This window comes from Herpailurus yagouaroundi, unplaced genomic scaffold (genome assembly GCF_014898765.1).
Source record: "Herpailurus yagouaroundi ecotype Mexico unplaced genomic scaffold, PumYag 29, whole genome shotgun sequence".
Classification (NCBI taxonomy): Eukaryota; Metazoa; Chordata; class Mammalia; order Carnivora; family Felidae; genus Herpailurus; species Herpailurus yagouaroundi.
The window spans coordinates 97,023,850-97,038,253 of NW_024412377.1; the positions used below are offsets into that span (position 1 = coordinate 97,023,850).

Sequence of the window (14,404 nt, forward strand, 5' to 3'; positions counted from 1 at the left end):
AGTTTTGGTTATATGGTACTTAGATACTAGTTTTCCTTTTTCAGTTGGTTATCCTAAAGAAGAGCGATTTGCCGGGAGACCAACTCAGCGAGTCAGTGGGCTTTATAAAATCCTGGAGTCTAAGTGTTCCATGGGGTTCCATGCAGGCTGGGAGCAGCCACACTGGTTCTACAAACCAGGCCAGGATACTCGGTATAGGTAAGTGAATGGCATGACCTGCCTGTGGCTCTGAATGTAGAACGCGATTTTGGAAGTTGAATGGAGGGATGTCGGAGAAGCGCTGCCCCTGCGCCCCCAAAGAAGTCACTCCACCCTTTCCAAAGAGCATTGAGCCTTTTCCTACAAAAATGATTTTCTGGCAATGGAGGCATTAGTCTATCCCACATGACATTGGCTCACATCTCTAGGACCCATGTGGCCTCCAGAGTCCTACAGCCAGCTCAGGTGAAGCCTCCACTTGGCATTTTCCAGGAGCTCAGGGGAACCTTCCCCATCCCCTCTTGATCCCCACATGGCTTCAGGTGGCTCCTAAAGATGTGTCCTGCTTTAGGATGCCTGGTCGAATCACGTTGTATGGAAATAGTCTAGAAATATGGATTTTCTATTTATCAAAGATAGTTCACGGCAATTGCTTTCTAGTGTGTGTGCACTGAGTCATGCAAAATATATGTACCATTGATAAATTAGGGGAAAGGATCACTTACTTAGCATTTTAGGTTAAGCTAAAGCATAAAGCACGTCACTGAAACAATCCTCTGAATTCTTCTAGTGTTGTTACCATTGTTATACTTGGATTTTGAGCCATTGTTGTCATTTGGGGTTAATAATGCTTATATATTTTTTCTCATGAGAATCCATAAACCAAGAGAAAACAAATAGCAAATCCAGAAATTGTTACCTCTTTTTTTTTTTTTTTTGGACTTGTCATTTTGCTTACTAAACAGGTTTTGATGTCTACTTTAAGACCAGATCTAAATGGTACAAAGTATAGTAGAGGCCCAGTTGTTGATTAATGAAGTTGGGCTCAGTAGAAAGTCTAGATTATCTGGGGGCAAAATACTGGTTTGGTTTTTCCTAAACGACTTGGATAAATGCCAAATCTGTTCTTCACCTTTGCTCTTTGGATCTGACCTGTTCCTTCCATTATTTGAATAATTAAACAACTGAAAACTCATTTATCAGACAGAATTCTGCTCTGCAGTTAAAATACCACATTAGAAGTTGACTTTGCCGAGTGGGAAGAACTGTGAATGAGTCAGTAGACTTTTGTTCCAGGCCAAGCTCTGGCATTTACTAAGACAAAGGCCCTGGAAGTCACCTTGTACCTTTTCTCTAAAAAAAATGCAGATGTTGGACCAGGTTCTTGCTTGTAACAACATGATCATCACTTGGGAGACTGTTAGAATGCAGGATATAGGTCTCCACCCCAGACCTGCTACATTAGAATCTGCATTTTAACATTTGTAAGTGAGGTACAGTTGCATGAGTGTTTGAGAAGCACTGGACAAGATAGCTCTACCCCGTTATATTCTGATTTAACTAGGTCCAGAAAAGGGGTATTTTTTTAAATGCTCCCCAGGTGATTCTAATATTCAACCAAGATTGAAAACCTCAGGGCTGGTAGACTTCTATGCTTTCCTCCAGATCTGAAAGCCCACATGTCCTATCTTAATTTCTAGTTAATTAACACTTCGTTCACTACAAAATGGTCAAAGGAATAGAAGAGTAATTTTAAAAAATCAGCTTCTACCATATATGTATCATTCAGAGAACAGAATTTTAGATGTTACTTCTTTTCCCAAATAGGATTTTCTAGATCAATAGGGTTTATTAAAATACTCTGTAATTTTCTGAAAATGAATGACAGTTGTTTTACCACAAACATTGTGTTTTAGGCCAAGTTTTCGCCGTACAAACTGGTTTGAGCCTGTGGGATCTGAGTATAAACAGGTTATGCAAAGCGTAGGGGTTATTGACCTGTCACCATTTGGCAAGTTTAACATCAAAGGCCAAGACTCTGTTAGATTGTTGGACCATCTCTTTGCAAATGTCATTCCAAAGGTAAATAACCTTATATGGGTACAAGGTTCAGGATTCCTGCCTGCTTAATTCTCCATCCTCTCATTTTTAAATTTCCTAATATGTTTCTATTGTTTATTTTTGAGGGGAGGGGGGAGCAGAGAGAGAGGGGACAAAGTTTCTGAAGTGGGCTCTGCACTGATAGCAGAGAGCCCAGTGCAGGGCTTGAACTCACAAACTGTGAGATCATGACCTGAGTGGAAGTTGAATGCTTAACTGAGCCACCCAGGGAACCCTCATTTATTTATTTATTTATTTATTTATTTATTTATTTATTTTAAAGTTTATTTTATTTTGAGAGTTTGTGTGTGCGAGTGAGTGAGGGAGGGGCAGAGAGAGGGACAGAGAATCCCAAGCAGGTTCCATGCCGTCAGCCCGGAGCCTGATGTGGAGCTCAGACTCACCAACCCTGAGATCGTGACCTGAATTGAAATCAAGAGTTGGGTGCTTATCTGACTGAGCCATCTAGGCACCCCATCTATCCTCTCATTTAAAACAAAAACAAAAAAAACAAAAACAAAAAAACCCAGTATGTTATTTTAGTCCACCTAATGGTTTCTGTATGAATCCTATAGCTCTTCAACAGACCATGAATAAATATTCTAGCTGATTTTCTAATTACAATTTTTGTTGAATGAATTGTCATCCAAGGACTCTATGACTTTGCTAAATCCTGTCAATAGAGAACTGCAAAATTGACTGAAGTGTAATTTTGATGACAAATAATTATAATTACCCAAAATTAATCTTGGGTTTAGGTTTAAAGATAGTTCACATGATTGATATAAATGATAAGATTCAGATACGTTTCACTGACACTTGTTTATGTTGTGCTAAAAGGATATGTAAGATTTTAATTTTATATTGAGGTAATTTTAAATTCTTTTGTGTAGGTGGGTTTTACAAATATAAGTCACATGTTGACACCAAAAGGTCGAGTGTATGCTGAATTGACTGTTTCTCACCAAACTCCTGGGGAATTTCTACTAATAACTGGTTCTGGATCCGAACTTCATGATATTAGGTAAGTGCACAGCTAATAAGAAAATTTTATATGAATTATATATTGATCTAAACTTTCACTGAGCTTTTCTTTTGCCAGTAGTTGAAAGTACAACTTAAATTCTCAAACCTTATTCTTTCCAATAAACTTCATGTCTTTTATAGGAAATTATTTGGAGTGAGGGACCCTGTCCCAACTCCTCCAAAAGGTAATTCATCCATAGGGTTTACTGGTTCTAATATTAACTCCTGATTATTAGGCATTATCAATGTGTCAGAACTCTTTTTAGACATTATCTCAGTTAATCCTCTTAATAGACATATCTTCAAGGTATATATTATTCCCATTTTCATGTGAGGAAACTGAAGTTTGGGCTAAAGTAACTTGCTTAAGCCAGTCCTTTTGATTCTGATGCCCACATTCAGTGCACTTCAGTGAGCTGCCTCCCTGGGTTATCTTCCTCCTTTGCCGTGCCTTGTGCCCTCTGGCCCACAGCTAGATCTAAGTCTTTGAGCTGCCAAGTCAATCCTTCACATGAATCTTTAGTCTGTGATTTAGTCTACTATAAAATCTGTAGTTTTTAGTATTGCAAAAATATTTGGAACATTACTGTTTAATAAATGTCTTGCTCTGAGATCCTCACTCTGGCTGTAAAACGATGCCAATGATATCCACCAATCCAAGATGTATCTTAGTAGCTAGCTTTGTGTAAATCCAGATGATCATTTCATGTAGCTCCAGGGACTACTCAATAAACTATAAACAAACCCTAAGACTGGGTTCCAATAACTCATCAAGACTTAGAAATTGAAACCAGTCTTTAGAGTTTCTATCATTTCCTTGTGATTGCCAAAGCAGTTAGGTGTCTGGTGGCAGGCACATTATTAACTTTTAGCAGCACAAATGTGCCTCCATGTATAGGTATTAGAGAAAATTTGGGTTTAAATTAATTTTTGAAGATTGAATCATTAGTTTAAATGCAATAGGGCTGTCACTCTTTAAAAGAATTATATGGCAGAGCTTATTTAAATTGAAGGATCCTTCTGTACTGTGAAAAATTACCCCCAAAATTTATGAGTGGGTGGTTTAAAGAGAATCACTTGACATCTCTGGGACTCAGTTTCCTCAGCTTAATAAATTAGGTTATTATATGAAATGACACTCTGGGGACTTTCTGGTAATTCTAGACACAGAGCATGTCTTCAGAGAAATAATATGTTACCAACATGTGTTATTCAAGCAAGACTTAACACAATGTTTATGACTCAAATGCAGATGGATTGAAGAAGAGGCAGTCAATGGTGGATATGATGTTGAAATTAAAAACATAACCGATGAGCTTGGAGTTCTTGGGATCGCAGGGCCCCAAGCAAGAAAGGTTCTTCAGAAACTGACCTCTGAAGATCTTAGTGATGATGTTTTCAAGTTTCTTCAGACCAAGTCTTTAAAGGTTTCAAACATTCCTGTCACTGCTATTAGGATATCTTATACTGGTAAGAATTGGAAAACGATTCTCTAAAATTTAAGAGAAAGTCTCTGAAATTCAAAAGAAGCTGCCAGAAATGAACCTGTGCACATGCATGTGCATGCGCATGCTCACATACACACTGACTTTTGTCGGTATAACTTTGGAGGAAGATTTCTCCTGTCCAACTCTTACAGTCTATTCACTCCTATGCTGGGAGAGTCATTTCCCAGATTTCCAGTTGTTGTTCCAATCTCATAGCTACTTACTACTGGGAATGATGGATAAAAAAGTTGGAGGAGGATAGCTGTTAGAATAGTTGGAAGGGTTGACAGAGTATTCAGGTCAGCTGACTCTATCTAGGAACATTCAAGGTGGTCTCCCATAGAATCTCTCCTAGAGACCATCTTAAATGTATCAGGCACTTGTCTTAAGGCATTACCACAAGACTCTTTAAGTGCATTAGGGAAGTCTTCATGTAGCAGCTTCTAGACTTTCATTCTAGACTCTGAGTGCACTAGGGAATTCTTCATATAGCACCTAATCGTGTACATAGTAGGTATTTGAAATAGAGATGAATTAATGTTCTTCAGTTCCCCATTGGTGCTGTAGGCTCACTTCCGACTTCCTCTAGACCTCCGTGGTCTTTCATAGAAAGGGTATTTGGTGCCCAGGCGTTCGTTCAATTACATGTTACTCATGTTCTGGTGGTGTCCTTGAAAAACACATCACCATCAGCCCTCAACATTGGGGAACAAGGAGAACGCATAAAGTATGAAGGCTATTGCTCTTCTCTGGGCTTCTGCTGTACACTTTCTCCCTTCTTCTTTCACCTGACCTTGCAAAATGGTAACCAGAATAAAGCATAAGCAGAATAAAAAATAAACAAGACTATTTGGGTTGGGTTTCATTTCATTTGGTTTTAGCCCACAGCTCTAACGATGAATAATATGACCAAGTGGGGAAGAAGAGGGATATGGGGGAGCATTAGAGATAATGGTTATCCCACAAAAAAGACCATATGAATAATTGTCAGTTGCCTATATTTTTAAGACTTGTGATTTGGAAGAAAGGAGTTGGGGGTTGAGATTTCTAAACGTTGAACCCTTTGTAATGATAAACTAAGCCATACTAATATGTAATTACTCACATAACATTATGAAGCTGAGGCAGGAGTCCAGATAAATTCCTATATTAACATCTTTCTGTGTCATGAGAAAAGGTGTCCCAGTTACCACTCTCTGGGAGATAGGATGGGGCATGAGTGCATCTGTGATATGGCAGGCTCCTTTGTGGGGAAAGGGGTGGGTATGGTAGTTGCAGCTTTTTTGTGAACTGGTCTTTTAAAACTCAGCAATGTCTGTATTGCATACGTGGAATCTCCATTTATTTTTGTTTCAGCTGATGCGCATTAGACCTGGTGATCACTGTTCTTACCCTAGTGTGGTACTTGTGGGTTTGTTTCAGGTGAGCTGGGTTGGGAGCTGTACCACAGACGAGAAGATTCTGTAGCCCTTTATGACATTATCATGAATGCAGGCCAGGAGGAGGGAATTGACAATTTCGGAACATACGCCATGAATGCCTTAAGACTGGAGAAAGCTTTCAGAGCCTGGGGGTCAGAGGTTTGAAATGCCAGCAACTTCATTAAAATTTCGTTTACTGTATCTGATTTTTGTATGAGGGCTAATTTTAATTGCATTAACGTTGGCTCTGACTATACGAGAAACTATGTGTTATTAGATAACCCTATTTAATTAAGTGAAGATGTTTTTCTCCTCCATTTCTCAGTTGAAAGTTCAGTGGAATTATGGCACACTGTTTATTCTGCTTTAATTCCTCCTGCGTTTCAGAGAGCCCTGGACATCCATCTCTGTGTGGAGCTGTGTCTGCTTTAGTGGAGCCTGCTGACCCTACAGTATTTGAGGAGCACTTTTCAGATTCTGCCTCTTACTCTGTCGTGTTGCCCATCCCTATTTTCTTCTTATCGCGTAGCTTTTGGGGGAAATAGCAAGAAAAAGTGTCTTTCTGAGGAGCAGGGTCGGTGGTCTAGGATGTGTTGGTCCAGCCTACTTGCACCATTGGTAACAGGAACTAAGGGTTTCTGACCAAGTTACACACCATTTTCATATGCATGATTTATTTTACCTTCTCAACTCTTCCTGAAGACGGTATTATTGGGGGTGCTTGGGTGGCTCAGTCGGTTAAGCGTCTGACTTCAGCTCAGGTTATGATCTCCCAGTTGGTGGGTTTGAGCCCCAAGTCGGCTCTGAGCTGACAGCTCAGAGCCTGGAGCCTGCTTTGGATTCTCTATCTCCTTCTCTCTCTGTTCCTCCCCTGCTCATGCTCTGTCTCTCTCTGTCTCTCTCTCTCTCTCAAAAATAAATAAAGATTTAAAAAATAAAACTAAAAAAAAAAAAAAGATAGTATTATTGGTGATTTTTGGGCAAGGAGTTCAGAGTTGGAGGCTATCTAAATCATCCCAATTCTATATATAATCACACTAAGAAACAGTAAATAACTTGGTCCAGATAACACGAAAGTGGCCAAACTATAGTTTAAACTGTGTTCTGTTTTATCTCCAGTGACAGGCTATCTGTGGATACCTGAATTTTTTCATATTCCTACTTGTTTCCTTAGAAGTTGTTTCCTTGAGGTTTGAGGCCTGAGCAGTGACATAAAGGATAGTAGTAACAGATATACTTCAGGGTGGGGTTTCTTGGGTTTGAATTTAATCCTCCATCACATATTAGCTATATGGACTTAACCTTCCAGAGCCTCTGTTTACTATTCTAAAAAATGAAGATAATCTTTATCCTACGGAGTTACTGTAGATATTAGATAAAGTGCCTAGCATGTGATAGAATGAATTTAATTGGAGGGAAAAGTGGGTTTGAAAGAGGGGGCCCTTGGGACATTTAGACTGTGGGCAGAAACGTGGGAGAAACAAGGTGGAGAGGCAGTGCCCTGGAGTCACTGAAAGAACAAGGGCTCTGGGGCAAGTTACCGGGTTTTATTTTGCAGGGGAGGCGCTCTCTAGGGGGATTCTCAGCCTTAACCTGGGGCCTTCGATGAGGCCGCTGCAGGGAGAGAAATAGAGGACAGCTCTGTCCCCAAACTCCTCAGGGAATGAACCGCTGATGCAGCCTTTGGGAGTTAGCCATTTCTCCACTCTCCTGCGTTTCATTTTCTCGAGGTTGCTCCGCTGAGCCCTCCCCTCCCTTGGCGTTTCTTTCTCCCACATCCCTCTGATTTCCCAGCGGTGCCAGCACGCCCCCTAGTGGCGTTACAGCAATCTTCTGTGGTGTGTTTTATTTTCTTCCTGGAGAAAATCTGAAAATACAGTAGATAAAAAAATCAGTTTACAGTTGCTCAGATTGATTAGGAAGTGTGAGACCAAATTTTAGAGCACATAAAACAAGTTTATATTACTCATATAATTTGTATGAGTTCGGTGTTGTCTTTTAAAAAGTTTGGCTACTTTTTATGGAGTTTAGACCAGTTCTCTTAGCACAAAAGGGAACAATAATAACAAAACAAAAACTATCAATTGCAGGTCTAGTCTCAAATAGAGGCTTTAGCTTAAAGTATATTGTAATTACTCAACCTTATATGAAAAGATTTGAGATGCGATCTCCGGTTTCCTTTTCTCTTTCCTGAACTCTGTTGAAGCCAATTTCCTACCATCTGCTTTCTCATCTACTTGTCCTGATTTCTGGCCAATTGTAAGATAAGTAAATTACTTAATAATTTTTCAAACCTAACTATGTAAAATTATTATATAAAAACACAGTAAAGTCTTATTTCAGGGAGGAATAGCATGTTATTTTATCCCTCCAATATTTATTATCAGTAAAAGAGGGGCGCCTAGGTGGCTCAGTCGGTTAACCAGCCGACTTCGGCTCAGGTCATGATCTCGCGGTCCATGAGTTCGAGCCCCGTGTTGGGCTCTGTGCTGACCGCTCAGAGCCTGGAGCCTGTTTCAGATTCTGTGTCTTCCTCTCTCTGTGACCCTCCCCCATTCATGCTCTGTCTCTCTCTGCCTCAAAAATAAATAAACGTTAAAAAAAAAAATTATTATCAGTAAAAGAGCCATGGAAACAAACTGAATTTTAGTGTCTAATATGCTATTCAAATAGTATTTGCTGACAGGCTACATTTAAATTTCAGAGTAAAAAAATTACTTTTGGGGACCAGTCTGTAATTTTCCTATCAGAATCTATTTTCACAATCCAAAAGTGTTCTCTTCTCTAAGAAAATAATATATGAAGGTGATGTTACTGAAATGATTTTCACTCGTCTAAGATTTAAAATGTGTGTTTCCAGGGGCACCTAGGTGGCTCAGTCAGTAGATCATGTGACTCTGGATCTTGGGGTTGTGAGTTCAAGCCCTGTGTTGGGGATAGAGATTACTTGAAAATAAAATCTTTAGGGGCACCTGGATGGTCCCGTTGGTTATGTGTCCAACTCTTGATCTCAGCTCAGGTCTTGATCTCAGGGTTGTGAATTAAAGCCCTGTGTTGGGCTCCATTCTGGGTGTGGAGCCTGCTTAAAAAAAAAAAAAAAAAAAAAAGCTTTTTAAAAAACTGTGTGCTTCCTTTTTAGATGAACTGTGATACAAATCCTTTGGAAGCTGGACTGGACTATTTTATAAAGCTAAATAAGGTATGTTTATACTCCGAAGGGTACTTGAAGTACATCTTAAAATTATGATGCTGTTTCGTGACAGAGCTATGCTTTAAAATTTAACCAAGTGTGATTAGAGGACAAATGAGTTGAACATAAATACTAAGCATTGCTCATATGCTTTGTATTAAGCTTTTGTCAAAATTAGGTATCAGTTCAAGCCATTGCAGTATGCTCATAGATGTAAGATAGCAGAATCCAGCAACTTCAAAGAGTAAAGCTAAATTCCGGGATAAAAATTAGTAAGGATAAGATGTCAGTAGACATTCTTGCAAATCCTGGTGATTTGTGAAGTCACACGTTAGCTAATCACACATAGAGCATTAATTGACTCTCCCTGGGTGCTCACAGCATAAAGCAGCCGTGCCAGCAGATCTTCCCATCTGCTTATTAAGCACTTTCATGTGTAACTGCAACATCTGAGTGTAAGCAAATGACGCATTTCAAGTGCTTAGCATAAAATGAGTATTTACTGAGAAACCAATACAGGTATGATAACTGAAATTCACATTCCAAAGGGAACCCCTGCATTAGGAGCTCTCACCTCAGACAGATAGCATCAGCATCATTTGGGAGCTTGTTAGAAATGCAAATTCTCAGATCCCACCCCAGATCTGCTAAGACAGAGTCTCTGGGGCTCAGGCCAAGAAACCTGTGTTTCAACAAGCTGCAGGGGAGTCTGATGCATCTAAATTTGAGAAGCACCAACCTACATAATTATTGTGGAAACGTGTATTACGAAGCCAATTTCTTACAGCCTCTTTCGTCTGTACAAGTCCTGCAACTATACCTGAAGTGATCCCTTTGTTATGGACTGAATGATTGTGTTTCTCTAAAATGTACATGTTTTAGCCCTAACCCCCATGTGATGATATTTGGAGGTGGGGCCTCTGGGGAGTAATCAGATGATGAGGGTGGGGTCTCCACGATGGAATTAGTGTTCTTTTGAGAAACAGGAAGACACCAGAGCTCGCTTTCTGGCCTCATCTTGAGGCTATGGTGAGAAGGCGGCTGTCTGTGAGCCAGGAAGAGGACACTCACAGGGGAGCTTAATAGGCCAGCACCTTGATCTTGGACTTACCGGCCTCCACAACTGTGAGAAATAATTTCTTGTTGTTAAAGTCACCTAGTTTGTGATATTTTGTTCCAGCAGCCCAAGCTGACTCAAATACCCACCGGGTAGTGTTTTAGTTACCGTAAAAGAACCTAACGGAGATGCAGTCAGTGGTAATATTGAAGAATAGGACAGCAGCTGCTGCTGTGTAGGATACTTGTTAGAATTTCAAAAATAAATTGTCCTGTTTAGGTGCTAGTCAGCTAAAGTAAAGGCCGTTTTCCCATTCTATGGAAATATGTGAACATATGCATATGAATCAGGCTAAGAAAACTTTTTAAATGCCCCTGCATCAAGTTCCCCAATTCTAAGCTGAGATATTAACATAAACATGTATATTTATAGTATTAGATTTTAGGAAAAAGAGCCTCCTTAAGGGTTTTAAAGGGAATATCTTTCTGTGCGTTTTCCCTATGACTTTTATTTTTATGATGTACCATCTGCCTCCAGACCAGAGAAAGCAGGTGCTTAGAATTTGGGCAGACCCTTACAGCAGATTGCTCCTTCTGATAACAGAAGTCTTCGTTTAGTTGTTTAAAATAAGGATAAAAATGGCCTGACTCTTCAAAGCACTAAAGTTCTGTTGTTGGTCACCAAAAGATAAATAGGTAACTGACTCTCTTGCTTCACAGTGTTTGGGTATTATTGTTTGGGGATAAGGCATAGATAAATGAGCTCTTCGTGCTGAAATTGGGTTTTTGGCCCTCTCTTTATGATTATAAGCAGGTGTGGATTGTGTATTTATTAGTTCCTTTAAATTAGTTCAATAACCCAAGCTGAGCTCAGAATTAAGTTGTTTAACAGATGATGATTTTGATTTATGGTACGTTTTTTATGATTTCTGAATTACTGGTTTTCATTCTGGTGTCACAGAGTTAATTTCTAGTGATTACGTTGGTTGACGTGTGGTGTAGCACCAGGACCTGGACCTAACTGAGCTAGTCTTTTTCAATTATGTTGACTTGGGTGGTTCATGGGTGTCACTGTGATGCCAGCTAATCTCCAAGACTGGGGAATAGGTTGGATCAACTTTGTTCAGATTCTGTATGGTGGTTTCACAACTTTATCTTTGTTTTGTAGCAGTCTATAAAATGAAACAGGTTTCTGAAAAACTAATTAACATTGTAAACTAAACGATGTAATTTGATACTTCACGTTCTATGCCTAAAAATAAAAATGTTGCCCAATCTGGTTTCATACTACATTTTAAAGAATATGTAATGCCAGTTCATATTGCTTTGGAAAGTTGACAGTCTATGAGAACTGAAGCAGCAGTTAAGATAGAGGAATATTTTTTTATTCCATAAATACACCAATGAAAACAAAACAGAACAAAAAATCCTGGGCATTTCACAATTGTTTAAAATCCTTTTCTTTCTCTGGCACCTGGGTGGCTCAGTCAGTTAAGTGTCCAACTTTGGCTCAGGTCATGATCTCATGGTTCATGAGTTCAAGCCCCATGTCGTGCTCTGTGCTGACACCTCAGAGCCTGGAGCCTGCTTTGGATGCTGTGTCTCCCTCTCTCTCTGCCCCTGGCCCCACTCACATTCTGTCTCTCTCTTTCAAAAAAGAAATAAACATTTAAAAAAATTGTTTTTTAATATAAATAAAATCCTTTTCTTCCTTTCTCTTTGAAGCAAGCATGTAGAATTCTCCGCTTGGCCCTTGAGTGTTTACACAACAATTGCATAAGCCATAATATTAAAAAATTGCATAGGACATAGGCTGTGTTGGACCTAGGAGGCCCCTGAAGGTGGCTCAGTACCCCTTCCTCATTTATGGGTGAGGAAACTGAAGCAAGGAAAGGTGTAGTGACCTCTGACCTCACCACAGTGCTCTCTCACCCACCACTTTTCCCAACAAAGTCCTTTCTTCTCATGGGCTTTTCAACCTTGAATAACTGCCCAGGAATGTTTTTCTGGCAACATATCCTAAAATATGCATAGACTATGTTTTATTAATTGATGCCTCCCACAGTCATGTTTTTGTTGTAACTGGTTTTGCGTTTTATGTTAGGATCAGAATAGCTGATTTAACCACATTAAGGAGGAAAATGGGTGTCTGAGGAGATGGGCCATCAGGCCTCTTTGGAGAGAACTGCGTTGTCGTCAAAACCAGTATAAAAGTAGGGAAAAGAAAAATGGAGTATTGAAGAAATCTTAGATGGCAAAGGAAGATATTGCATGCTGCTTGCTTTCTTACTTCTGGGAGTTGTTTGAGCTGCAGCCTTCCCATGGCGTTGGCTGATGTTGATGAGGTTTTGGTGTGATGGTGGTGGGGGTCCGGAGCCGACAACCAAGAAAGAATTCTTGAAGACGTCTTTGGTGCGAAAAGGTGATTTTATTAAAGCACGGGGACAGGACCCATGGGCAGGAAGAGCTGTGCTGGGGTTGTGAAGAATACCTGGTTTTATACTATGGAGTTGGGGAGGTAAAGTCAAAAGGGAGGCCTCCCAAGGGACTTTGATCTGTTAAAGAGGGCTCCTAAGATACCTGAGGCCTTGCTATTGTCAAGCTAAGGTTGTTTTCCCTCTAGTAAGGCATTAACATTAGTACATTAGGGGGTTCCTGGAGAAATGTTATATTCTGTATTTGCCTCAAGTATTTGTCAATGGCCTGCAGGTTATAAGGAAATTTAATTTTACCTTCTTGCCTTTGTTCCCCATATCACTATGGAGGGGTGATATTGGGGCTCCAGGAAACAGTCTACAGGCTTCTGGAGGTTGGCCTATTGATACAATTGCCTTTTTCTTGTAATTTACTAAGATATTTGTGCATTGATGGAGACCCATGTTCTGCATGACTGTGATCTCTATCAATCGGCCATTTGTTTTCTTTCCTTTGTCCTTGGGCAGCCAGAAGTGCCTGAGGAATATCACACACGTCCCATTTGGTGGTGGTGGTGGTGATGTGTGTGTGTGTGTGTGTGTGTGTGTGTGTGTGCACGTGTGTGCATGCGCACACTAGCTTGCACTTTGTCATCAGCCCGCCCCACGCTCCCGCATCAATGTGAAGTAGTTGTGCACAGGCTCAGTCTCCTTCTGAGTCAACATTGAGTAAGCACCATTAATTAAATACCTTGCTAGGACACAGGTCTAACAGTTAACGACATAACTCCTGATGGCTCTCCTATCTCATGACGTTTGAAGCAAATGGCATTTCAGGAACTGACACTGTAGGAAACATTCTTAACACTCTGAAAATATCGATCCAGGAGGATCCTCTAGCAGTACACAACAGTGCCATCTTGCGGACAGTGAGCATAGAGCCTGGAAAGGAAGCATTAACCAGAAGCGTAATACAAGTAGAAATAATTAAATTATTTCTTTAAAATCTCAACTAAAATCCCTTTACCCCAAAAAAGTTACATCATTGCTATTAGTGGTATTATAATTTCAATAGAAGCTACTTTTTGGGAAAAATTAGTGGTTCTGGCTTTCGGTTTTTTGTTTTAGAAATAAAATGCATTAGTCAAGAGCAAAAGGAAAATCAGCTGCCTTAGAATGGAATCATAAGTATTGGAATTTTCCTCCTGGAAATACTGAGTCTATGTCCATTTAGAGACAACTTCTGCCAAGATTGAGACTGAAGTAACAATGTAACATGTTGAAGCAGGTTAGGAGAATTTTTTCTTTTTGATGTTTATTTTTGAAAGAGACAGAGTTCGAGTGGGGGAGGGGCAGAGAGAGAGGGAGACACAGAATCCGAAGCAGGCTCCAGGCTCCCAGCTGTCAGCACAGAGCCCGACGCGGGGCTCGAACCCACAAACTGTGAGATCATGACCTGAGCTGAAGTCGAATGATTAACCGACTGAGCCACCCAGGTGCCCCAATAATTTTTTAAAGATCCTTCCCACTCCCAATTTCTTCCTTGGCTTCTCTTTTCCTGTCATGGGCTTCTAACCAGTAGAGACAGAATAAGGTGATAATAACCACGAGAAGACAATGTTGATAGAAAATACAGAGTCTGTCTTTGTGGAAAAATTATTTAAGGCGTAACTAGTAAGTAAAACAACACAAAAACAAAGAGGCAAAGCACCACCAGGCTTACTACATTCT

At 40.1% G+C, this 14,404-nt stretch overlaps 1 protein-coding gene across 2 annotated transcripts in view; it reads left to right on the forward strand.

The window, feature by feature from the left end:
- DMGDH (dimethylglycine dehydrogenase) overlaps nt 1–14,404 on the forward strand; it is a 70,981-nt gene that overhangs the window by 34,052 nt on the left and 22,525 nt on the right. For both annotated transcript variants that reach the window (XM_040450000.1, XM_040450009.1), the window contains exons 9-14: nt 45–198; nt 1,896–2,061; nt 2,973–3,103; nt 4,358–4,575; nt 6,015–6,172; nt 9,153–9,212. In XM_040450000.1, the coding sequence (XP_040305934.1) occupies nt 45–198; nt 1,896–2,061; nt 2,973–3,103; nt 4,358–4,575; nt 6,015–6,172; nt 9,153–9,212 (887 nt within the window). The remainder of the gene's footprint in view (nt 1–44; nt 199–1,895; nt 2,062–2,972; nt 3,104–4,357; nt 4,576–6,014; nt 6,173–9,152; nt 9,213–14,404) is intronic.